The sequence below is a fragment of the Cebus imitator genome, unplaced genomic scaffold, assembly GCF_001604975.1.
Source record: "Cebus imitator isolate Cc_AM_T3 unplaced genomic scaffold, Cebus_imitator-1.0 Scaffold290, whole genome shotgun sequence".
In the NCBI taxonomy this organism is placed as follows: domain Eukaryota; kingdom Metazoa; phylum Chordata; class Mammalia; order Primates; family Cebidae; genus Cebus; species Cebus imitator.
The window spans coordinates 2,407,998-2,435,375 of NW_016107605.1; the positions used below are offsets into that span (position 1 = coordinate 2,407,998).

General features: G+C 37.2%; 1 protein-coding gene across 3 annotated transcripts in view; it reads right to left on the bottom strand.

Annotated features, from left to right (window-relative positions):
• CTNNA3 (catenin alpha 3) overlaps window positions 1-27,378 on the bottom strand; it is a 1,771,160-nt gene that overhangs the window by 1,693,983 nt on the left and 49,799 nt on the right. For 2 of the 3 annotated variants that reach the window (XM_017502077.2, XM_017502076.2), the window contains exon 3: window positions 4,650-4,842. The exons of the other annotated variant lie outside the window; for it this stretch is intronic. In XM_017502077.2, the coding sequence (XP_017357566.1) occupies window positions 4,650-4,842 (193 nt within the window). The remainder of the gene's footprint in view (window positions 1-4,649; window positions 4,843-27,378) is intronic. 3 annotated transcript variants of the gene reach the window in all.

The window sequence follows — 27,378 nt, forward strand, 5'->3', positions numbered from 1 at the left end:
AAAAAAAAAAAAAAAAAAAAAAAAAAAAAAAACAGTTATCTGTATGTGTCAGGCATTGGTAATCAAATAATAACTGGTACCTGCCATACTCAATAAATTAACTAACAGTCAAGATTTACTAAACAAGTATATCAATGTTTACTGTATGGGGTGGTCAGTGTCATGAATGAGAGATGTTCAGAGTCTGTGTGAGGACACAGAAGACAGTCATCTAAATCAGCATCGAGGGGTCAGGAAACACTTCCTGGAAAAGATGACCTGGGCTCAGCTTTGCTACATGAGTAAGAACTGGCTGAATTAGAAAGACAATCCAAGTGACAGGAATATGGTCATATTCTGCATAACAACATTTTGATCAACAACAGATGCATACATGATAGTGGTCCCACAGGATTATAGTAGAGTCAAAAAGCTCCTATTGCCTAGTGGCTTCATCACCATAATAACGTTGCAGTGCAATGCCTGTGGGTTTTGGTGACACTGATGTAAACAAACCTCTTATGCTGACTTTTTATTGATGTTTTAGACTACTCCTACTTATTAAAAAAAAAAAAGATAACTGTAAAACAGTCTCCAGAAGGTCTTTCAGGAGGCATTCCAGAAGAAGGCATTGTTATCACAGGAGATGAAAATTCCCATGCATGATATTGCTCCTGAAGACCTTTCAGTGGGACAAGATATGAACATGGAAGGCAGTAATAAAGATAACCCTGACCCTGTGTAGGTCTAGGCTAATGGGTGTATTCGTGTCTTAATTTTAGTAGAGAACTTTAAACAGTAAAAAAATAATAATAATTAAAAATTTTAAAAAGAAATAAAGCTGCCAGGACCGGTGGCTCACACCTCTAATCCCAGCACTTTGGGAGGCCAAGGCGGGTGGATCATGAGGTCAAGAGATTGAGGCCATCCTGGCCAAGATGGTGAAACCCTGTCTCTACTAAAAATACAAAAAATTAGCTGGGCATAGTGGCGCATGCCTGTAATCCTAGCTATGCAGATGGCTGAGGCAGAAGAATCACTGGGGCCCAGGAGGCAGAGGTTGCAGTGAGCTGAGATCATGCCACTGCACTCCAGTCTGGTGACAGAGCAAGACTTTGTGTCAAAAAAAAAGAAAAGAAATAAAGCTTATAGAATAAGGATATAAAGAAAGAAAATATTTTTGTGCAGCTGTACAATGTATTTGTGGTAATCTAAGTATTACTGCAAGAGACAAAAAGTTTTAAAAAATTTAAGTTTATAAAGTAAGCTAAGTCTAACTTATTACAGAAGAATGAAAAATATTTTTAAATAAATTTAGGGTAGCCTAAGTGTACATTGTTTATAAAGTCTACAGTGACAATCAGTAATGTCGTAGGCATTCACCACTCACTGGCTCACTCAAAGCAACTTACAGTCCTGCAACTTCCATTCATTGTATGTGCCTACACAGGCATATCATTTTTTAATTTGTATACCGTATTTTTACTGTGCCTTTTCTATATTTAGATATACAAATACTTACTGCTATGCTATATTAATAATTGCCTGCAGCATTCAGTATAGTAACACGCTGCGCAGGTTTGTAGCCTAGGAACAACAGGCTATACCATATGGCCTAGGTGTGTTATAGACTATACCATCTAAGTTTGTGTAAGCATACTCTATGATGTTCACACAATGACAAAATACCATATGGATGCATTTCTCAAACATGTCCACATTGTTAAGTAAGGTATAACTGTAGCTAGTAACACATGCACAGAGGTATAAAGCAACATGGAACATTCAAGAAACTGCAAGTTCCTGTTTGGAGGGATATTTGAGGCAGGAGCAGTCACAGGAAATGAGGTGCAAGATAATGGTAGAAGCCAAATCATGAAATGTTTTAGAAGGTAGGTTTAAAAGTTTGAACTTTATTGAAAAAGACAGTCCCCCTGATCCTCTAACAGCTACTAAAAATGATTTTAAGCAGACAGTCTCCCTGATCTTCTAACAGCTACTAAAAATGATTTTAAGCAGAGAAGTAAAATGAGTATATTTTCATTTCTAAAAGATCCATTTGATTTTACTATGGAGGAAGGCTAATGTAATAATCCTAAATGCATGAAGCAATGTTAGGAATAGAGTAGAAAGAGCAGATCTGAGAGACACAAGGAGAAAAAATTCATTGAACCTGACTGATGAAATAATTTGTACACCAAACCCCTATATGACATCTTATGTACCCTCAACCTAAAATAAAAATTTTAGAAAAGTTTTTAAAAGTTCATTGAACTTAGACATTAATTGGAAGCAACAGTGGAATGAAAGGAAGAGTCTAAACTGACTTGGTGACGAAGCTGATGATCAAGAACAAGGACAGAGTGGGTCTGAGTTGGTAAGAAGCAAGGAAAAACAACAAATATCTTTCAAATTACCTTGTGCATTATGTTTTCTACATATTGTCTGAAGAATATCTATAAAATATAAATTATATATAACATATATAACAAAGTCTAGCCATTATGGAAAACAGTGTGGAGGTTCCTAAAGAAATGAGAAATTGAACTACCATAAGAGCTAGCAATTCCTCTTCCGGGTATAACACTGAAGTAAAGGAAATCACCACTTCAGAAAGATACGTGCACTCCCATATTCACTGTCCCATTATTTAAAATAGTCAAGACATGAAAACAACCTAAGCGTCCATCAACAGATGAATAGATAAAGAAATTTGTCTATACATACAACATAAAAAAGGAGATCCTGTCATTTGTCACAATTGTAGGAGTTCAGTCAGGGTGGTGGCAAAAGTATTAAGGAAAGAATATTAGAGAAAGTTATATAGTCACAAACCTTCTTGAAAGGCCAAGAAATCTGCATAGTTTCAGTAGAAGTTTCAGCAGAATGCAGCCTTATCCCCTTTACCTTTAGTTATTAACAAAAGCAAATAGCTAGGAAATGTGGGGGAATTTATGTGAATAACTTGTTTACACATGTGGTCCGATAAACTAACCTTTGATATTTCAGATGGCTCTCTCAGGGGGAGGTTGACTAAGGATATTACCCACTAATGGATTTGCTTTAGGCCTCAGAGCCTGTCCTTTAATCTTTAACCTCTAGTGGTGTTGACTCAGACTTTTGTCTTTAATGTGTGCTGAATAAAGGCCAGTGATGCCAGCGGGTCAGGGCCGGCAGCTGCTATCTCTTTACAGCACTCTTCTCGAGTGTCTGTTAGTGGCCCGGACACCCCAGCCCACCCATTCACTGTATTCTGTGTTTCAGTGTACATTATTCATCCATTGCTGAGTCAGGGTCTGCAGGACAGACCCACAAACATGGATGAAACTGGAGGACATCATGCTAAGTAAAATAAGCTAGACATAGAAAGAAAACTATTGCATATCACTTATATGTAGAATCTTTGTTTAAGAAAGTCACATAGACAGAGATAGAGAATAACACAGTATCTACCAGGGGCTGGGGGCAGGAGTGAGGAAGCGGGCCAATTCAGATCAAAGGATACAAAGTTGCAGTTATGAAGAATGAACAACTCTAGAGATCTAACATACAACGCCAAGACAACAGTTAATAATGTTGTATTCAGGAGTTTTACTAAATGAGTGGATTTAGATGCTCTTGCTACACACACACAGAAATGGGAAACTGTGAGATGATGACTATGTCAATTTACTTTATTATAGTAACCATTTTACTATTTATGTATATTTCATAACATCATGTTGTATACCTTAAATTTACACAATAAAATTTATTTAGAAAATAAATTTATGTAAATATAAAAATTTTTAAGTATATAACAAATAATCCCCTATCATACATTTGACATAAAGTTTACTGTGACTAGTATATTCATTTTAATTATTTAATTAGCAAAGACTTATTGATTTTCTTAAAGTTATGTTGGGAGTTGATGGAGAAAAATATTTAAAAATCCCAAGTCTCTTTTACAAAGCTGAACAAGAAAATTTAACTTTCCTTTTCCTCCCAAAATAGATAGTTGCAGAAAGCTGATATATACGACATCATTCTACTAACCAAAAAATATTCAGCAATTATTTTAAAACTATCCTACATATGAGATTTATATTCATTAGAAAATTGCTGTATTATCATATGTAAAGATCTCAAAAAGATTAGATATATGCTTTTATTATGTAATATTAACAAAGCAGGAACTTGGCTCATGCATAGTTTATGCAAAGCATTTTTTAAAAAGTTTAGGAAATGTAAACCTCCAGAAAATTGCAAAGTTAAAAATGTACTTCTGTGGTGGTCAGGTCTGAAACTTCTGTTTCCCAACTGTTTACAAGGAACTTCATAATTTATTTATGTATAGACAAATCTTCAGCTTCATTAGTCATTTCTCACTATATTCTATGACCAAAAAAGGGTACTCTTCTCTTTGTTTTTTATGGAAAAGCTATGGCAAGGCGGGGGAGGAAGAAGAATTGCCTGGGGGTACCAAACGACTAAAAAGAAGAGCCCACAGTGGGACCGAGCCTTGGAGCTGTCTAATGAGCCTCTCTGCCTCCCACAGCTAGCTCTTCACAGCTCTGCAAAAGATTGAAAAACAGGAGCCAACAAAAATAACACACTCACAAATCTAATTTGGTGACTAACACCCTAAAGATATGCAGTTTACTCCTGATCAGGACTAGAGTACTCACTTTCTTTGCGAACTTCCTCAAGTGAAGCAGTAAGCTCATCCTTTAGAACTGTCGCTTCCTGGGCAATCTTCTCTCCCTTGTTTAATAAATTCCAAGTTGCTTCCTCCACAGAAGCTAGAAGAACACTGGCTCTTTTCGAACGTCCTTTTTTCCTGTTGGAAGGGTTCTGGGGACAGTTTACAAGTGTGGTAACCTAAAATTGAAAACATACAAAGTACTCAATTGACAAATTGTAAGGAGAACACAGTCCTGGAATATTACAGCCCAGAACGAAAGGAAATATAGTTGACTCTTGAGCATCTCAAGGGTTAGGGGCGCCAACCCATTGTGCAGTTGAAAATCTGAGTATAACTTTCAACTCCTCAAAAACATAACTACTAATAGCCTACCATTGACCAGAAGCCTGATAACATAGTCAATTAACACAGATCTTTTATCTATATGTACTATATAACTATACTCTTACAATAAGATAAGCTAGAGACAAGATAGTATTATTTAAACAATCATAAGGAAGAGAAAACATAATTACAATTCAATAAGTAGAAGTGGATCATCATAAAGGTCTTCATCCTCATCATATTCATATTCCTGAGGAAGAGGAAGAAGAGGAGGGGTTGGTCTTGCTGCCTCAGCGGTGTAAGAGGCAGAAAAGATGGAGAAGGTGGAAGGGAAGGCAGGAGAGGCAGGCACACTTGGTGTAACTTTTATTGAAAAAAAATTCAAATAAAAGTGGACCTGCACAGTTCAAACCAGTGTTGTTCAAAAGTCAAATGTATTTCATAGTAACATGACTCATTTCCAGTGCTGTTGGCAAATCTGCAAAAGTCAAGTCATGGCACCAAGAACAGCGCATTGGCCACCATGGAGCTCTCAACCAAAGACAGGAAAGAAGTGAGAGCCATTGCGATTGAATTTCAAAATATACACATTAAAATGTCCCTCTCTTCAACTATCCCACTGATCAGATCATTTCCGTGTTAAATATTTACTGAACACCTACTTTCTACATTGTTCTGGATGATGGAAAAATAATGCATTTCATGCTTTTATGGAGTTTACATTCTTAGTATTGGCAGCATACAATAAACATATAAACAAATAAAAAATGTAAGGCTTAGTAAATGTTTTGAGGAAAAACAAAGTTGGGGGAGAGAACAGAGTGAGCCAGGGTGGGAGTGAGTGGTGGTCAGGAAAGGCCCCTCAACAGGGGCCAGTCTGAGAGGCCAAATGAGTTAGGGGAAAGTGTAGGAGACAGATCTGAGAAGTTACAAAAGGCAAGAAAGTAGGTCATAGTAAGGATTTGGCCTTTGCCCTCTGAGGCAACCACTGTTTTATATGATTCAGAATGTTTCTCCCTCTCCTAATATTAGTTATCTCTATTCTCAGCCTAAATAAACTAATACTGACTTCATTATAATTATTTTTGGCTCCCTCTTAATGTAGATTGCTGGCTAAAAAGTGGTATAAATTTTATTTTACAATTATTTGATATTTTAGAGATAAATTTCTACTTCTCTCATTTTTGACTGTTTTATCAGAGTTCTATATTTTTTATATGAAGTTTCTGTAATTAAAACAATGCACATATATACACAGGCTTCTAGAGCATTCTTCCAGTAGTAAAACTTGAACAAACTCCTCAACACAAGGATATGAAGTGATAAATGTATTAATTAGCTTGATTTAATCATTTTACAATGTATACATATATCAAAACATCACAGGGTATACCATAAATATATGCAAATTTTATTTGCCAATTTTAACTTAATAAAGCTTGGGAAAAAACAAAAACAAAAAAAGAAAGAAACAAATCTTAAATACAATAACAAACTCATAATAAGAACATTACTTAAAAATAAAAATTAAGCTTCTGTATTTGGAAACAAAAACATCATACTGAATTATACTATTTAAAAAAACCCCATTTCTTAATTAAATCTTGGATCACAATTACAAGTTTTGGATTAAATTTTTATAAACAAAGCTTTAAAATCACCATCGTAGAGGAATGGGAGAAAGGAAAAAAACAACTTGTATCTAATATTTAAAATAGAAGACCTGAAACTCCTATTGAAAGCTAAGCTGCTGCAAGTCATGAAACAGTGGAGGCTCATAATAATCATGCACCACATCTTTGACAGCAAACTACATACCACTTCCTGCTTAGTAGCCTCCAGAGATTTTGCTTGTTGGTTGTTTATGGAGCATTTGATGTTTGTTTACTTGGATATCTGTACCCAGTTTTCATCAACAAACTAAAAACGGACTTAATAAGTTATGTGGGAAATATGTAGATGAAAACCATTTTTGTCTGCCCTCCTACCCTCCTCCCCTTATTCAACAGATCCTCTATTTCATTCTAATTTGCTTTATTTCCATGTTCATCACCCAGAGTGGAAGGTCTTGTGGTAGGCCTTTGTTTCCTCTCTTAGAAAATAAGAACAATCACTATTATCCTACAAGACTGGGGAAGGTCAAATGAGGTAAAGTATTTTGTAAACTGCGTAATATGACACAAATATTTGTTGGCATTTCATGTATATTTTCTAGTTTGTTCCCCACATGGATTCAGAAAATTGGTTATGGGAATCCTTTTCAAAGGTATTCTATCTGGACCTAAGCTTATCTTGCTCTTGGGGCTCCCCATGTTAAACGTGATAAAGGCAGTTAACAAAGCACATTCTATATGCTTTACAAGGAGCTAAATAGATCATGTGTCTTCATCATGGATTATAGAAGACGAATAATAAACCTGATTTACTACATGGGTTTTCACGAATTCCAAAAGGCAAATATCTCACTCTTCTCAGTCTAATTTATATATTGAGAGTTAAAAGATATTTGTCTAGATTAAGACAAATTATAACACCTAGTTTAAAACCTTTGTTTAAAATGAAGAATAAGTATCATTGTCTGAAATGTTCCCTCAAAATGTATTTAAGTGCCGCAATTCATGATGCTTCCCACTGCACATTCCTCCTCTATTGTTCAGATCCTCCATGCGCCAAATGTTTTCCATAGAATAGCCTAGGCTTTGAAATTAAAATGAGCATTCCAGAAATGCTTTGTTCCTTATAATAAGTGCCAGAGAAGTAAGAAATGTGAAAAGAACATTGTATAAGAACACTGTGCTTCCATCAAAAAAGGCAATTGCAACTTGCAAGTTATTCACTTTTTTAAGTTGTTTGTACCTACATCTTCTTTTAAAATACTACAATGCAGTTATTTGATATTGATTAAACTAAAGTCAAGTGATGTTTTCAATCATTCCTTTTATTTCAGAAAGTAAACATGGCTTGACAATTCTTTGGAAAAAAAGGAAAGCTGAAAGAATATTCTTTAAACCCAACTCACCTAAGAGAAGTAACTTATTTCTATCAGTGACTGTGACTCACCATAGCAGATGATTCTCACCAAGGGGGAGGATGGGAGGGTGCATATGCTTCTTGAAAAGGTCTCCCACCTCTTGAAGGAATACCAGCGACCAGTAAAATTAGCTTTCAAGTTATCCTGTAAAATAAATCCTGTGTCCTCATTTTCTTTTTCAGTACTAAATCAGTTATATTTCTGTAAGTAATATGAAAACTTTAGTTGGAACTTGCAATGAAGATGATTCTAATGTACGGTCCAAGCCCTTGTCTTGCTAACTTTACCTTTTGTCACTGATACACAACCCTCTCATTCCCCTCTTTCTCAGATTTTAGGGATCCCTCTCATATAGGAAATCTACAAGCTTGCAGCATTAGAGAGCTTGGGTTTGCTATTTTCGTTAGTCTGTAAATCTGTGCTAAGCTACGAAGACACACCTTCATCATAGTTACAGGAAGGAGCTTCCATTGAAATGGTGCTAAATTAAAGCTTTCAGCCAATGTATAAAGAAGAAATTCCCACTCAATTAATTCTACAAGTTTAACATTCCACAAAACCAGATATATTTTAAATGGTGTGTAAAAATATTTATATATTAAAATTAAGGGAAAAAATGGTTTTTATAGATTTTCCTAATTCAGGTGTGCTTCTCTAGATGCTCTAAAGATGCTGAAAATTAAATTGATATGCTTTTAATCTAGCCATCAACTGTCATTATACAGAGCCACACTGGCATACGATAGGGACTCTGTAGAACATGTTGTGACTTACTTTCATTTGTTGTATCGGTGCAACAATTGCTTTAGCATCTCAGATGCTAGCTTTGTGAAATGTCTTTTTTAATGCCAACGCTTGGGTAACACAATTATATTCTATAACCTTGTTCCTTCCCAACATAGTTCCAATTTTTTTAAATTCTACTCTCATTGTAGAATAAAAAAGCCATGTTAACAGCCATCTCTTTTCTTATTTATTAGCTAAACCACTTTGAATTTTAACCTTCCTCCAATAGCTCACAGGAGCCTTCAGGGATACTTTTGCTCCCTTGAGTTAATTTTAATGTATGAAATAAAGTATAAGACATTTAAGCTATGTTAATTAGCTGAAACTTCAACAGGGTTCTGAAAGAAAGTAGAAGGGTAGAAAAATAAAACTGCCTATAGATAAGTAAAAATAGTGATCTTTCAAAGTAAAAACTGTGAGTCTCAGCGAGGAGAGGGGGTGTCCCTTCTTCAAGTCACTGATAATTTCAACTATTTTTTTACTTCTACCAAAAACAACCCGGCTGAATTAACTAAAGTACACAGGAAGATTAAAGGGTTGAGAACCCAAAAAAATTCATGCCTCTAGATAACATTCAACAGCCCCCCCAAACCAACTTTCATTTTCTTTTAATTCCTTTCAAGCCAATAAACACTTATCATGCACATATTTTGTTCAAAATAATACTCTAGGTATTCAGGAAATAAATACGAATAAGCTCCAATATGGCAATAAGAGAAATACACAACTAGTTACAACATAAAAGGCAGAATAATAACTATTTACCCTTATATAAGTACAAAGAAAGTGCTGCCAAAAATGCAAACATTCACAAGGATTAAGTAGGGCTTCCAAGAAGAGCCTTTAAGAACAGATAATCTTTGACCAGAAGAGACAGAAGGGAGGTACATAAGCCAGGGGAAGAAAACTGTGTGCAAAGGGAAAGAGGCAAAAATTTATTTTGTCTAAAAGTAGCAGATAGTCAAACTTAGCAAACCATGGGGTAAAAACAGGAAATGGGGTGAGAAGGCTAAGAAATAGATCACATCTTGAATAAAAAGTTATAAAAGTCAAGGAAATAGTTAATATTTAATTTAATAGGTGATAGAAAATGAAAACACAGCATGCCCCAAAGTAGAGAAGTCTTTGTCCACCAACCTGCCTCTCCACCATCAGTAGTTTTTACCTCTAACCTTGAAGTTTCTGCTTCAGGTTTGTGCTTCAGGTTTCTGCTTCAGGTTAGAGGTAAAAAATACTGAAGGTGGAGTATTTAGACACCTTTAGCCTGAAGCAGAAACCCAGAGATCATCTGGGCTTCTCCTCTCTCATCTTCCTCTCCAAGTCCTTGTCATCCATGACACAGAAATAGGGAATCAATCTCTGCCCCATCTACCAATCTATCATTATGAAAAGTGTGTGCAATGATTCTGCCCCTCATTAAGTCTTTCATGAAGCCTCTCCTAAGAGATCTCACTGCCTCCACACGAGCTCTACATTCCCACTAGAGCCCTTGAAAATTCAAATCTGTGGTACTTGCACTACCTGTAGGCTACCTGCTGCCTGGAAGCAAAGTCCAAACTCTTTAGCATAGCTTATGAGGCAATTTTGATCTTACTCCTGACTAAATTTTCATTTTCATCTATTTGTAGAGTCCAACCACAGACTCTACAAAACTGCTTGTTAGGGTCAGAACAGGAAATGTTCAGCAATCTCAACCTGGGGTGACTTCCTCCCCTCAGCCCATTGTTCATAGCTCTTCCATCGCTCCTTATACTGTCTTGTAATTACCTGTTAACGTATTGCCTCCTCTGCTCTACCATGAACTCAATAAGGACAGGGGCCATGTTTGACTCATCCTAATAACCCAGAGCCGGTATACTGGGAAAAATAAACAGTGGTTGACTTGATGAAAAAAATACAAAATGAATGAAACCATACATTTTAGAAGCCTTTAAACCAAGAGCCACAATGTTCAGTAATTCCTACAAGTTTACCAAAAGAATGGGTTGCTACAGCAAAATTCAGGTTTAGTGATAGCACATGGTAGCTTTCACTAAAAGGAAGTCTTTAATGTGGGATTTTCTGCTATATCTACTGTCTAGTTTAGTTGGGGTCTGATCAGTTCAAAGTGATCAAGTATATTATATTCAGTCTTTTTTTGCCCTCCCCTAAAAAGACAGATTACCATAATTCATTTTCAAACTATAAATAAAAAGAGCAGGCACATCCTTTTCATTACTCATTTTTTTCATTTTTTCAATCCTTTCATTAGTCTTCCATGGCTGCCAAAACAAAATACCACAGACTGGGTGGCTTAAGCCAGGGGTCCCCAACCTTTTTGGTACCAGAGATCTATTTTATGGAAGACAACTTTTCCACAGACCAGGGTGGGGTAGATGGTTTCAGGATGATTCAAGCATATTACATTTATTATGTACTTTATATTGTTATTACACTGTAATGTATAATGAAATAACTATACAACTCACCATAATGTACAATCAGCAGGAGCCCTGAGCTTGTGTTTTCTGCAATTGGACGGTCCCATCTGGGGGTGATAGGACACAGTGACAGATCATCAGGCATTAGATTCTCATAAGGAGTAAGCAACCTAGATCACAATAGGGTGCTCCCATGAGAATCTAATGCCGCTGCTGATCTGACAGGAGTTGGAGCTCAGGCAGTAATGCAAACGATTCAGGGTGGCTGTAAATACAGAGGAAGTTTCTCTTGCTTACCCGCCCACCACTCATCTCCTGTTGTGTGGCCCAGTTCCTAATAGGCCATGGACAGGCATCAGTTGGGGTACTCAACTGGTACTGGCACTGGAGGCCTAGGGATTGGGGACCCCTAGGTTAAACAACAGAAATGTATTTTTTTTACAGTTCTGGAGGTCAGAAGTCCAAAACCAAGGTGTCAACGGGTTTGGTTTCTCCTGAGGCCTCACTCCTTGGCTGTCGATGGCTGTTCCCTCTCTGTGTCTTCACATACATGCAAACAACCATGGTGTCTTTCCCATACATCCTCATCTTCTCTTCTGATAAGGACACCAGTCATATTGGATTAGGGTCCACCCAAATGACCCCATTTTAATTTAATTACCTCTATATCCAAAGGCCCTAACTCCAAATACAGTCACATTCTGAGGCACTGGGGTTAGGGCTTTGATACATGAATTTGGGGGTGGAGAATGGCACAATTTAACCCAAAACAATCTTTACCACAAATGATACAAAAAGTGTAAAACAACCATAACCTTTTTAAAAATATAGTTTAGGGTTTTGTTTGCTAGATTAACAACCACTGCTAACATAAGCCATTACTCAGAGCTATTGAGGGACAAGAACAAAGCACATGTAGATCCCTCTCCAATTCCACCAGCTCTCTGTGCCACGCAGATGGCATAACAAAGCAAAGAGATTTACATGTTAAACACATAAGCAGCTGTAGCTAAATATCCTAATCCAAGAAGTACACTTACTCCTGGATAAATATGGAGCTAAACACAACTAGGAAAAGACCACATGCTGAGACTAATACCAAATTAGTTTCTTCCAGTTTTTACTTAACCACTTACCACCCAAAAATAAACAACTTTGGACTCCATCATTCAACAAATATTGATGATGCACCTACACTGTGCCAGAAGAACACAGCAATAAGCCTCATTCTAAGGAGAGGGGACAGAGAATAAACAAATACATAAGTAATTGTGTAATGCAACGGCAGGTATTCTTTCTTTTTTGAGATACAGTCTCACTCTATCACCCAGGCTAGAGTGGAGGGGTGCAATCTTGGCTCACTGCAAGCTGTGACTCCTGGGTTCAAGTGATTCTCATGCCTCAGCCTCCCAAGTAGCTAGCAATACAGGTGCCTGCCACCATGCCCAGCTAATTTTTGTGTTTTTAGTAGAGATGGGTTTCACCACGTTTGCTGGGCTGGTCTCAAACTCCTGACCTCAAGTGATCTGCCTGCCTCAGCCTTGAAAATGCTCAGATTACAAGTACGAGCCACTGCACCTGGCCAATAGCAGGTATTGACAGATGCTATGAGAAAAGTTCAGAAGGGTAAGAAAATAAAGAGGGAAGGGGAAGGGCTAGTTTAGATTCGGTATTAGGGAAAGTATCTCTGATTCACTGAAAAGGACCCAAGGAAATAGAGGAATAAGACATTTTTAAATATCTGGAGGAAAACATCCCAAACAGAAGAAGCAAATGCAGATCAAGAGCTTGACTGTGGTATTCCAGGAGCAACAGGAAGGTTGGTATTGAGGCACCAAATTGTGCAGGCCTTGTAGATCACCACCTACACTCTCAATTCTCTTCTTATGACTAGAAGTTACTGAAGTGCTTGAAACAGGAAAGTAACATGATCTGACCCAGAATTTTACAGCATCATTCTAAATGCTCTATGCAAAACAGACTAGACAGTGGGCAAGGACGGGATGAGGAATGGAAGGGAAAGCAGTTAGGAGGCCGTTGCAATAGCCCAAGCGAAGATCACACTGGCTTTGTTGAGTAAGCAGTGGTGGAGTTAAGAAGTGACAGAATTTTGGTATATTCTGAAGTGTCAACAAAGTTTGCTCACAGATTGGATATGGATTATGAAAGCAATATGGCATTAAGGATGACTCTCTGGCATATGACCTGAGCAGCTGGGTAAATGGAGGCAATATTTACTTAGATGAGGAAAGTAAAGAGACGTGAGTAGGAAGGGAAATCAAGAGTTCATGGATTACCATGGCATTAGCCATGTTAAATTTGCCTTTTAGAGTTGCTACAGTGGAGACTAGTATACAATTCTGGAATTGAAAGAGGTAAAAGCTGGAGATATGTTTCGTATAGCTTACCTTTTCAATTTAATTGTTCACTTATCAGTAGTTTTGTTGGTCTTATCAAAATTTTAAACATGTTTAGGGAAAAAAATTTTTAAATCAAAGATTGAATGAGATATCTTAAAAACAATGTATAACTGGAGAAGAAGTCACCGGACTGACCATGGAATACTGTGCAGTTATAAAAAGCGATGAGTTTCTGTCCTTTGCAGGGACGTGGATGAACCTGGAAACCATCATTCTCAGCAAACTGACACAAGAACAGAAAATCAAACACCACATGTTCTCCCTTATATGTGGGTATTGAACAATGAGAACACATGGACACAGGGAGGGGAACATCGCACACCCTGGGGTCTGTTGGGGGGAACTAAGGGAGGGACAGTGGGGGGTGGGGAGTTGGGGAGGGATACCATGGGGGAAAATGCCAGATATAAGTGATGGAGAGGAAGGCAGCAAACCACATTGGCATGTATGTACCTATGCAACAATCTTGCATGTTCTTCACATGAACCCCAAAACCTAAAACACAATAAAATATATACTAAAAAAAAAAAAAAAAGGAAAAAAGAGAAACCCCAACAATTAGGTGTAGTATTTCTCAGGAAACCCAACTGTTAACATATTAATTCTAGCACATGTAGATTTTGTCATTTTAAACATTACTATTATTTAGGTAAATGCCAGTTTTTTAAACTAAATTTAATATTTGTTTTTTAACTTTTAAGTTCAGGGGTACATGTGCAGATTTCTTATATAGGTAAACTCATGTCATGAAAAGTTGTTGTACAGATTATTTCATCACCCAGGTATGTATTAAGTCTAGCACCCAACAGTTATTTTTCCTGATTCTTTCCCTCCACCCTCTGGTAGGCCCCAGCGTCTGTTGTTCCCCTCTGTGTGTCCATGTGTTCTCATCATTTAGCTCCTACTTATAAGTGAGAACATGTGGTATTTGGTTTTCTGTTCCTGCATTAGGCTGTTAAAGATAATGGCCTCCAGCTCCTTCCATGTTCCTACAAAGGATATAATCTCATTCTTTTTTATGACAGCATAGTATTCCATGGTGTATATATACCACATTTCCTTTATCCAGTCTACCACTGATGGACATTTAGGTTGATTCCATGACTTCGCTATTGTGAATGGTGCTGCAATGGACATGTATGTGTATATGTCTTTACAGTGGAATGATTTATATTACTCTGACTATACATCCAGTCATGGGAATACTGGGTCAAATGGTAGTTGTTTTTAGGTCTTTGAGGAACTGCCACACTATTTTCCACAATGGCTGAACTAATTTACACTCCCACCAACAGTGTGTAAGCATTCCTTTTTCTCTGCAACCTCTCCAGCATCTGTTTTTTTTTTTTACTTTATAATAATGGCCATTCTGACTGGTTTGAAATGGTATCTCATTATGGTTTTGATTTGCATTTCTCTAACAATCAGTGATGTTGAGCTTTTTTTCATATGCTTGTTGGAAAAACGCTTGTTTCATAGAGAACAAAAATTCAGACAAATTCAGTTTTTAAAATGTATTGTTAATCAACTAGTCTCCTTTTCTACAAATGTTATTTCCAAACATAAGAAGGAAAAACTATAAAGATATTAAATTAGGCAAACTAAAGAGAAATTATATTCATGCTGTAATTTATACCTAAATCAAGCAACTAATGATTCTGATAAATCAATGATCAATAATTTTTATGAAAGTACTGATTCAAAGAAGTGTTGAATAAGAAAAGACTAACTTTTTTGTATCAATAACCTTTGGCTGTTTAAAAGAAACAAAATCAAAAGTAAAAAATCCAATCATACCAAAGATGACTCTAAAATAAAGCTTAAGTTGACCGCACATGAAATAGTTAAGACATGTTCACATAATCCCTTGGTCCATCCAGCCCAACTGGTAGCATTCCACTACCAGCAGTGACTGATGGTAGAATATTGTTATGATTCTTAATTATGTATTCCAGAATTGTTTAATAATCATTTACAACCCTATCAACCATAAATTGAATAAACTGTGCCAATATTCTGTCATTTGTGTTTGCTTTGCCAACACAAACTTAAAAAGTTTTATCTGCATTTCCCTCCCATTATCTGCTGCCAGATTCCTTTTTCACCTTTACATTAGACAGTTGGATTTACTCTTCCTTGTTCTCTTCTAACACAAAACTCCATTTTATTCAAGATATCCAGGAGAAAATATACATAGATACTTGCTCATCATGATGAATATGAGAGATGATAAACATTAAGCAAGAAATATCATCAAAGATAGTGATTAGATTTGCAGGGTTGAAGATTTTACAGCCACTGAAACATGATTTAAATACAGATCATCAGCAAATTAAATACTTACACTCAGTTTAAGATTGATTGGGTTGTATCCACCTCATTTGTCAGAATTGTCTCTAAGTCAATAAACTAATTTTGTCTCATTGTTTTGGTAAAAAATTAAATATCAGTCACCAATCTTGAATCTAATTGGCCAGCACTTGATCTTTAATGCCCCAAAGTCCCTTCTTTGATACCACCATGGTCTCTCAATTCTAAAACACTGTCAACTACAACACAAACCATCAATTTAATCACTTCTCTTCAAAGTGCAAATGTGGATAATATTTTGTCAATAGTGAGCCTTCCATAACCAAGGTGGAGCCAAGAGACCTATTGTCTAGGGATAAAGACAGCAGACAGAACAAAGATACCATTGATCATCTTTGAGTTTCAAAGCTAACTTTCTTAAGGTCTCAAGCAAGAAAATAATTATGAAGCTGGAGGCGTCAAACTACATGACTTCAAAATTTACTAGAAAGCTATGTTAATCAAAACAGCATGGCACTGGCATAAAAACAGACACATAAAGCAACGGAACAGAATAGAGAACTCAAAACCAAATCCATACATTTACAGCCAACGATTTTCGACAAAGACACCAAGAACACTCAATGGAGAAAGGATCATTTCTTCAATAAATGGTGCTAGGAAAACTGAATACCCATATACAGAAGAATGAAATGAGATCCCTATCTCTTACCATATTCAAAAATCAACTCAAAATGGACTAAAGACTTAATGTAAGACCAAAAATTATTAAACTAGTAGAAGAAAACACAGAAAGAGAAAATCATTTTCTAAATCATTTTTGCTCTCATTCAGCAAAAGCTAGATCTGATAGACTAGATCACAGTTTTATGATAAAGAAGATCTGGTCAGACAGGAAAAAAAAAGTCTGGGCTATTGGAAGAAGGGTCTCAGAAACAAGTGAGGCACATTTTATTTGCCTTCTCTGGGCTTCACCCAGACTAAAAGCTGTATTAGCTCTCAACTAATACAGTTAGTTGGGAAACACAGAAAACAGATGAATTTTTATTTCATTTCTCTTCAATACTTCGAAAGAAAATTGTTTTATGAAATCCCCTGCACAAAACTTTAGGGGTAGCTACAGAATAATCTTAGCATCACAATGTAAATGGATAGAAAGAAGGTTGGCTTAGCTTTCTTAAATCAATCTTGATTCCCATGAGGCTTAGATGAACCCAGAACATCCTAGATACCATGAAGAACAATCAAAATGAGGCTATGGTGAAAATCAGCGGGCCTGCCCTGAGCTCACCATGGTGAAGAACCAGGTGATCTAGTAGAGTCTGAGGGTGAACAGACAATGCCAGACACTGGATGGAGGATATAGCTGGGACTTAGAATCTGAAGCACTGTCAAGGGCCAAAGTGAAGTTAAGGCATCTGCAGAAACCACAGACCCTAGCCAAGCTGCAAAAGAACATTCCACAAATTATATAAGGACATCAGGAAATGCACAGAGGTGCCCACAACATGACCATCCATGGGACTAGTCACTCCCTCAAAGGTCGCCAGTAAGGAGAGTATTCCAGACCACCCACTCTACAGGTACTAAATGCCCAAAGGTCAACACATGGGTCCAAAGGCCACATCTGCCACCATGAGATCATATAAGACACATCCTCACCTGAATCACCTGTTTTTGACCATTTTATCTAAAAAGAGTGAGCATTTACCAAAAGGGGCTGTTTACATTGTTGAATCACATCAGTTTACCATCTTATTGGCTGAAATAGAAAGCATTTATTCCAGTTCCCAGTAGGTAGGAAACTTCTGTTTATGAGGAAGGTCAGATCACCTTGAAAGATAAAGTGTACTGTGGGAAAACTTGTAATCCCCTACAAGTACAAAAAGGAAAACTACATTAAATGTTTATTTCCATTATATGATGCATCCTAATTTCGGAAATGGTTAAAAAAAAAAAAAAAAAAAAAAAAAAAAAAAAAAATGGGAAAAAAAAAAAAAAAAAAAAAAAAAAAAAAAAAGTGAGGCGGACAATGTGGGAAAATGTGTTTAAATTAAAGAAATATGGTATCTTGCAAATCAAGATTGAGAATGCAAACTATTTCCTACAAGAAAAAAACTTATCTGCAAAATTACAAACCACATTTATTTATTTTATTTTATTATTATTCTACTTTAATTTATACTTTAAGAACTTGAGACACACGTGCAGAACATGCAGGTTTGTTACATAGGTGTACATGTGCCATGGTGGTTTGCTGTACCCATCAACTCGTCTACATTAGGTATTTCTCCTAATGCTATCCCTTCCCTAGCCCTCAGCTCCCAAACTGGTCCCGGTGTGTGATGTTCCCCTTCCTGTGTCCATATGTTCTCATTATTCAGCTCTCATTTATGAGTGAGAACATGTGGTGACAAACCACATTTATTAAGCCTTAATTTATTTAATTTATAGGGCTTTCACTACTGTACAGACATATATATATATATACACATACACAGAAATGTAGAAATCTATATATTCAAATTCAGCTATAATGCAGTTAAAAAGGCATAGAAGGCACCATTTTAGGGCAAGCTTTGGGCCAACAGGCAGAACTATGTTCACAACTGGCTGATATCACAGCCAGCACAACAGTTCTGAGATTGTAATCACCTGGGAGCTTTAAAAATTACTGCCTAGCCCAACTTCCAGAGATTCTGATTTAACTGATTTGGTGTAAGGCCTGGGCATCAGGATTTTTAAGACCTCCCAGGTAATTTTATTGTGTAGCCAGGGTTGAAAACCACTGTGCTAACAGAATCTCAACAATAACAGGGATTTTCTGAATTGCTTACTTAGTACTCTTTCCCCAACCAAGTAAGCCTTCGGTCTCTCCCATAGGGCTTGGCCACAAACCACTCCATCATACTTTATCTCACAGGGGGCTCGCGATTGTGGGTGAGATATTGCCCATTTCTTACCCTTCGTTAACCAGTGAGTGCAGAATATCTCCATGAGAAAATGGTCAGTCTAGAGCCAGGGCCTTCCAAGACATAGAAGGGGCACCATTTTACATCTTAAGGGCCAAATCTGGCCTCTTGTCTATTTTGGAAAATAAAATTTTTTTGGAACACAGCCAAACCCATGTGTTTACATATTATCTAAGTTTGTTTTCACATTACAACAACAGCAGAGTAGTTGCAATAGAGACCCTCGGGTCACCAAAGCTGAAACTATTTACTATCTGGACCCACACAATAAAAGTTTGCCAACCACTGGTCTAGAGTCATAGAGTCTTCAAGCTGCAACAGTATCTCCTAAGACAAGTTAGATGTCCTGAAATAGCCCAGGGGATTCTATGAAGGGTAGAGTCAGACCTTGAGCAGTGAAAATGGCCACATCTGAGGAGATACGGACTATTCTATCCTTTCAGCCAGCTGAAGCGCAATTGCTCATGTCAATCTGTTAATAGCATTTTCCACTAAAAGGGCAGGTGTATCTGGATTTACCAGTCTACATCACCTGGCTGCCCATGCACTCAGTTTGTAAGAGAAAGATTATATCCTAAAGCTAAGTTAGAAGTGGGTATCTATGGAATCAGTCTGAATTCGCTGAGGAAAAGATGAACTGCAATTGAAAGATAATGTATTAACAGAAACAGAGTGAACTGGGATTGGTTGGAGAACCCAGCAAAAGAGGGGAACAATGTTAAAGTGAGTAGGAAGAAAACCACAGTCTAATCGGACAAAAGGTCTAGGAAACAAGCTGAGAAGAAGTGAAGCACATGCCGCGAATGACACCTACCCACAGGTCATCTCAAAGCTACCAGTTTCTGCTGGTGGGGGCCTCCTTGTATCCTTGCCATGCACGCTTCCACTGCACTTGCACTGTTTTAATCAATTAGCTATGCCTTTTTTTATCCTTAGTTTAATTTAATGAGTGGCTTCCTTTTTCTCCGCTATTTGTGTCTTAAGAAATCTTACAGCCTAGCCATTTTCCCATGGGAGCAGTTTTCTGGCAGTAAAATAATGCAGAAATTGAAGAAATCACTTTATTAGAATCAACTCAGCTATGCTGAATCACCTTAAACTTTAAAACATTACTGAGGCAGAATTAACTTTATTTCTTCATCCTACCATAAAAATAACATCTTTATCCTTACTAAGCCTTAAGCCTATTACTATTTAAAAGACACTTAATTTACTAACTTTTAAGGTTGCTTGTTGAGGTTATAGTCAAAATACCAATATTTGCTTACAAAGTACCCTACAAGAACACTCTATGTGTGCAGACTTCCTTTTGAGATTTCCTTGGAAACATCAAGATTAATTCTGATACAAAGTCTATTGATAGAATAATCAGCAAGCATACAAAAAAGAAGCTTGGAGATAAAACCAAGAAAGCCTAAGTAAATGGCATCATGCTTATTCAAAATGATCTACAGAAATGACAGAAAGCAACCACAAACAAAACTTGAATTCTTTTCTGAAAGAAACAAAGGAAATTATACTCTAGGAGGCTAAGAAGCCAAAGGGGGCAGTCATGTTCTCTCCCTGCTACCTGAAAGCCAACCAAATCTGTCTGTAGAGCAGTGGAAAATTAACTCTTTGGGCATCCCAGCATTTCTTTGCATAAACTGATATATATGATTACTTGCTTGCCTTTAGACGGGGGTGTGGTCAAGGAGAGTAGAAAGGAATTTTGTTGAGAGAGGGGTGTAGCAGAGAGGTTCTTCACAGGAGCCAGGGAGGAAAGAAAAACATGGTGCATGTAAAAGCTAGGACTAACTACTCCCCATGCAGTCACCTGGACTGGCCTTGACTCTAATAAGGAGCGGGGAGACAGCAGAAAAGCTGAAAGGTGGCATTTTCATAAGAACCATGGGTAACTCTAGGTGCAATCATTGCTTCACTGGGCCCCATATGACAGAGTGCATCACCAAATTGGGAAGAGAGGCTTTCTCCCATCTTTTGTGGGAGCCTAGTACCATTCTACCACCTTGAGGATTGGCAGCTGAAGGAGACCAGGGAATTTCACCCCAAAATATGGCACCCTGGTATGTTGGTTAATTTAAATTAAACACCCTTGAGGACCAGCACACCCCGGAAGAAGCTTTACTCTGATATTCCCTTATCTGCCTAAAGTCCAGACTCGCCAAAGAAAATAACAATTACTTCTTGTCCCTTCCCCGAGTTTTCATCAATTTATTAACAACTCTAATCGCATGAAGTTAAATTGAAATCTGTCCACAATACATGTGGACAGATTTTTGTCAAAAACCATTCTCTTCAGGCCCAACAAACTTCGTCCCAGGCCACTGCATGTTCTCTAAGTCCACTGAATTACCCTAAAAATCATTTACTATACCCCAGATTGACGTATTTCCCCCATCTCTCCTTCTCTATAAAAAAAGGTATATAAGCATCTGTACCCCACTGGGTTATTAGGTAATCATTTTCCTACTATTCCCCTGTATTATGCACATTGAAAGAAATTTTGTATGTCTTTTCTCCTGTTAATCTGCCTCTTGTCAGTTGATTTTTCAGCAAGACTTCAGAGGGCAAAGAGGAAGCATTCCCTTTGTCCCTACAGATTTGGCGTTGTGGGCAGGATAACCAAAACCACTCTGCTCCTCGAGAAGCTGCAGTCAAGGGAACACAGGACCCGACAAGCGAACAGAATGGTAAGAAATACTTACCAGTCAGACTCCCATTCTCTTTCTCTGCAGAATCTGGTCAAGCAGACAAGGAAAATCAGTTTGTCTCTTTTTCCTTTCCAAATTTAAAATTAGTGGGAGAAAAGCATTCGTATGACTAGTCTTAGGTGTAATGACTCTTGTGTATTTTTGTTATAAATGTTCGTATTGTCCCATCCTTTTCCTCACACAAATTGTCTTTATTTTTTTCCTTTGTCTCTGTCTTTCTGTGTCGTTTGTCAAAAGAGTCCCTCTTGCTTTATGCCCTTGAAAGCTTGACTTTTGACGAAGTAGGAGCACTATCTCTTGGTCTCTGCCATCCAGTGAGTATGATTCTTGGGTCACATCCAGTGGCCAGCATAAAAGGACTAGGAACCCTGAGGCACCAAAGATATTAAGCGGCACACTCTGTTCCAAATGTGCCAGGCTCTCAGCAAAATTTTTCTTAAATAAGAAATCCCATCCATAAGGGGCTTTTGTTGTCCTAACTCCTGTTGCCTGATTAGTCCCACAAAGTCCAATCCCAGGAGGGCCTATTCAGTGTCACAGATCTGTGACTGGTGCCCCTCCCTCCTCAAATACTGGAGGCACCATATGAACAAACACCTCCTTGACCATCTGTGACAAGTGTCCTTTGCTATATAAGACTATTTCTGGAAGTGAATTTTGGGGGGATCATGAGGACTACATCATCACCCCATTATTATACTGCCACTTATACTGTCTATGATAGTCTAAACCTGGAAAGTTACCTCAGACTTTCCATGAAAACGGCTCATTAACTTGAGTCACTTATGGAATAAATAAATTGGCTATACTTAAAAGAAAACTTTTTAGAGAGCTCTTGCCTTAAACAGCTATCTTATTGGTACCTATTTAAAAATATGAAAGGAATATAGCCTTAGAAATTATCTTAGTAAGATTTTTTAAATAGAAATTACATTCAAACTTAAAATCCTGTACACTCAAAGTACCTCCTTTGGATCCCATCTAGGATCTGCAAAAAGGCACTCTGGCCTGCAGTCTAATGGCTAGGATTCCACCGTTTCATTGCTGCAGCTCAGGTTTGATTTCCAGTCAGGGAACTAGTCCCTTGGAGATGTAAATCCTTTTACTCAGGGGAAAAAGGAAACATTTATAAAAATTAGTTTGAGGGTCGGGCATGGTGGCTCATGCCTGTAATCCCAGCATTTTGAGAGGCTGAGGCATGAGGATCACTTGAGCCCAGGAGTTCGAGACCAGCCTGGGCAACACAAGACAGACCCCTTCTCTACAAAAAATTAATTTAAAAAATTAGCTGGGTGTGGTGGCATGCATCTGTAGTCTCAAATACTCAGGAGGCTGAGGGAGGACAGCTTGAGCCCAGAGGTCAAGGCTGCTGCACCACTGCACTTCAACCTGGGCAACAGAGCAAAACCTTTTCTCAAAAAAAAAAAAGTTTGAATTACTTGTTTTGGATTTATATTTGTGTGACCCTTGACTTTTGAGGGTACCAATTTGTCATTAATCTTTTTCCCTTCCATGGATAGTTATCTTCCTGTTCATCACTAAGTATCTATTTTCTTCCAGCTGTCTTTGTGGGGTGGCTCTGGATCTTGTGAAGACTGCTTCTTTGTACCTCTTTGGAGATATCTTTTTTGACCTTGGTTAAATCATAAAAGGCTTGTTTTGGTTCTGAATCATTTGGTAGCTACCTTTGATTTAAAAGAAAAAAAGTAAAGTTCAGAATAAATAAAGTTTTTAAAAACATAAAGTTTACTTCTCCTTCCTTTCTCTACGTCTGATATACATGAAGGGATCTAGATAGGACTTCGAGTGACCTTGAAGCCCCTTGAGAAACAAAACCAAAAGGTACCACTGACTCCCTGTTTTGGGGTTCTCTGTTTTCCTCATGGAGACTCAAAAGTCATGAATGGGGTCTTATCAGGTCTAAAAGCTCTACTCTCTTTTGCATTAAACTGCCTCATCTATTTGGCTTTTGTATACATACATGTATAGGTGTGTGTTGTTCACTTGACTTTAATAAATCTTTGGTAAATAAAGCTAGTTTTTAAATTGCTGGTAAAATTAAAATGTCTTCAAAATTTAATTTAGACATTTTTACCTAGGTCTACTGGTCACACAGATTTATGCTATCTCTGTTAGATGTTTTAAGGTCATAAAACTGTTGTTTCTATGATATTCTTGATACTTTCGTAATTTGTATGTAAGCTAAAACTGTAAGTGCTGACTGCTGAGCTCCCAAAAGCCTTACACACATCTTACTGTGACTTGTTGAGCCAAGCCCAATATGGCCCCATCCTTCCTGGTCCAGCTCTGCCTCCTGGTCATGCTGGGAGGGGTCAGATCCTCCCAACATTGTCTTCGCAAGTCTGTCCTCTGCCCTGGGCCCTATATTGGGTGTGTAAATCCAGGATTCAGACAGGCCAAACCCTTTATAGCATCCTCAGTGCCACGTAGGTACTCAGAACCCAGGACAATTAGAGGAGGAACAATGGAGAGGGAACTGTGTCCAGTATCTCAAAGGCCTTAGTTAAGATAAAACTAACTGAAACTAGTTTTGCTTTTTCAAAACAACACATAATAACCTAAATGAATAGCTTTATTTTCCATGAATAATTCAAATGTAACTGTTAAAAAAAGTATTTTTCAATAATTTAAAATCTTAAAGACAGTTTGTGTTAAATTCAGTAGTAATCATGAAATGTTTGAGCCATTTCTAAGTAAGTTAAGATACTAAGACATTAATTATTAAGCATAAAGTTTAGATACTTTGACATCTTGTCCTTATATGGCATGGAAAAGCTAAATATATCTATCTGTTAATGAGCAAAAAACTGATGAAACATCTTTTTAAAAATTATAAAATGGTTTTCATTTACAAACACTGATATAAAACATTTCAAAATTACTTACTTCCTAGGTTTTCAGTAGAAATTAGGGTTATTAAGAGTTACTATTATAATTAGTATATAATTAAAACTACTATATATGAGAAGCAACCATGTATGGAGTATACAAGAGAAGTAAAATGTTATATGAGGATGTGCTTTTGTTGAGAAACAGCAATTTTGTATAGTTCAGAGATTATGTAAAGGTTGTTTCCAAATGAGGAGAAATATGATATAAATAAAAAACTGTGGGTATACAAAGTTGAGGAAAAAAGAGAATTTCAAAATATTGTGTGATTAAAGTGAATGAAATTAAATAAATTTCGTTTGTTTTTAAACTGAGCCTTAAAATTAAAAATAGTCTATAAAACTAGAATTTTATTTTCTCTTTTGAACGAGATTTTCATATAGTATCAATAAGAAATAGTAAACAACTTTTGTTCACCTTTTGAGCAAACCGCAAAAAAAAAAAAAGGTGTGGGAGAAACATATTCTGTGTGCCCCATGATGTCTTAATAAGTCTTTGGATTATTTGAAAAACTAAGTCCCATCTCTTTAGGGAGTAAAGGTTTTTGGCTTTTTGAAATCTTTTCCTTATTACACTGGCTAAGTGAATGACTTTATTTCAATTTTTGATCAAATGTTTTAAACCTCTGACATATTTTACAAGCTTCCCAAAATAACTTGCAAATTCTAAATTAAGTCTTTTTGACTTCAAACTAACTTTGGGATGTTCCAAAGGGCCCCTGAAGTAACCAAAAGAAAAATAACAAACAGGCTTAGTTGATATATTAAATTATATGAGAAGCACTGTCAAATAAGAAATGATGTTTAACCTTTTTTCTGAGTTATATTTATATGGCTATCTTATTATGTGTTCAAAAACTGTATGAAATTTATTAAAATATGATATATCTTGGCATATGTTGTCAGTCATAATTATGACTGCTATGTTGAATTGTTGTAGGCCACAAAAAAAAAAGACCAAATTTCTTTGTCAATTGTTTATTTAACCATGGCCATTTTAAGTCCCATTGTCCACAGTTAATTGTTTTATTCTGATGCTTTTTTTTTTCTAAAAGCTTTGTGCAAATCCTGAAGGGTGGGTCTTCAAAGAGGTTCATGGAAATAACACTGACAAATAGAGGTTTCTGACAATTCTAAAACCATATCAGTGAATCAATAAACTGTGTAAAAATTCCAGAAAAAAACTGGACTCATAAAATTGCTAAACTACCATCAAGCAGAACAATAATTAATTACATGGGACTGAACTGATAGAAGACTGAAATCATTATTTATGATTTTTTGTTTATGCTGATTCTTTTTATGTTTTTTTCTTCAGAGTTAAAAAAAAACACTTTTAAAGGCTACAATTCTTCTGTGTTATGCACACTGAAATAAATTTTATATGTCATTTCTCCTATTAATCTGCCTTTTCTCAATTGATTTTTAACCTAAGCTTGCAGAGGGCAAAGGAGAAATTTGGCCTTCATCCCTACATAGCTTTGAAGGCACTAGGACATGGCTACCTTGGCATGTTCATTTCCGGTTTCCCAGTGAGTACCACTGGCAGCAGTCACCATCCACCAGCAACAAGCTGAAACCAGACAAAACCGGAAAACATGGCAGATAGGCTGGGTTGGGAGCACAAGTGAGTCATAATTCAGAGACTTCAAAATTTGGAAATGTGGGAATGAGCATAAGACAGAAGAGAGGTTTTATAGGAAAATCCCCACTCTAGGCATAAGCAAGTGAGGTCAATTGCAGGAACTCTGGGTTGCTGCAGCTAATGGGACTTCCTTTGAATTTGCAAGGGGATTAGGAGGCCGGGGAATCAGATTACATAAGGACAAGCATCTGGCCTACAGGGCCAGGTGCTCAGAGAACTGAAAACAATGAGTCCCACAGAGACTGAAGTATAATTCTGAGAATAGAATGTGATTTAGAAACTGAAAAAATCTGTTAAAATTTTTTCACAAACTCCTATTGTCACTGAACAGCAAGAGTTTGTAAATCCAAACCTGAAAATGACACTATGACTCAACTCCTCCCCCTTGTTTCTACTTTCTGTGTAACTTTCAGCTTTGCCCCTGAATTAACCCTAGGTACTAACTGCTTAAATCTTCGAGTATAGTCAACTCCTCAAAGTGAGGATGCTAAGGGGACCAATTCATCATCATCCCCCAGAGGCAGAACTCTCATGGCAGAGCCCCTCACAGGGTTCTTGCCAGCCTATAATTGAGTATCACTAAGTCAGCTGCCAATCCTGATAAAGTTAGCTGTAACAAGGGTGCCAAAGTGTCTTGAGACCATTAGGGAGACTAGAAAAAGGAGCCCCTAAAAAGAAGACAAAGGGAATCTAATAGTTATGAGGCTGTTCACAAATATTCCCATTGTCCTCTGAGCACAAGGCAGGATCACATACCCAACATCCACTTTGACCACATAACTTGCTTTGACAAAAGCAATGTGAGTGGAATTGACATATATCACATCCAGGTGAACATGTTAGGAATTCTTGCATGATTCATCATGTTCCATTTCCCCAGTTGCAGTGACAGTGGAACCACATGTTGAGATAAGTCTGTATTACCCTGGGTCTCTGAGTGCCTGCACCACGCAGAGACCTCAGATCACATTGGACATGTAGCTTGAGCAGGAAATAAATTTTTATTAAGCCTCTGAAATTTGGGGGTTTTCTTCTTATCACAGCACAACCTTGCTCATGCTGACTAATATATGGGCTGGTAGACAAACTTGCCCCAATGAGTATTCCAGAGTTTATAAAAGTTATCCCCAAAGGGACGCCCAGATATAGGTGGGAGACACTATGGACGTAGAAATGAAAAA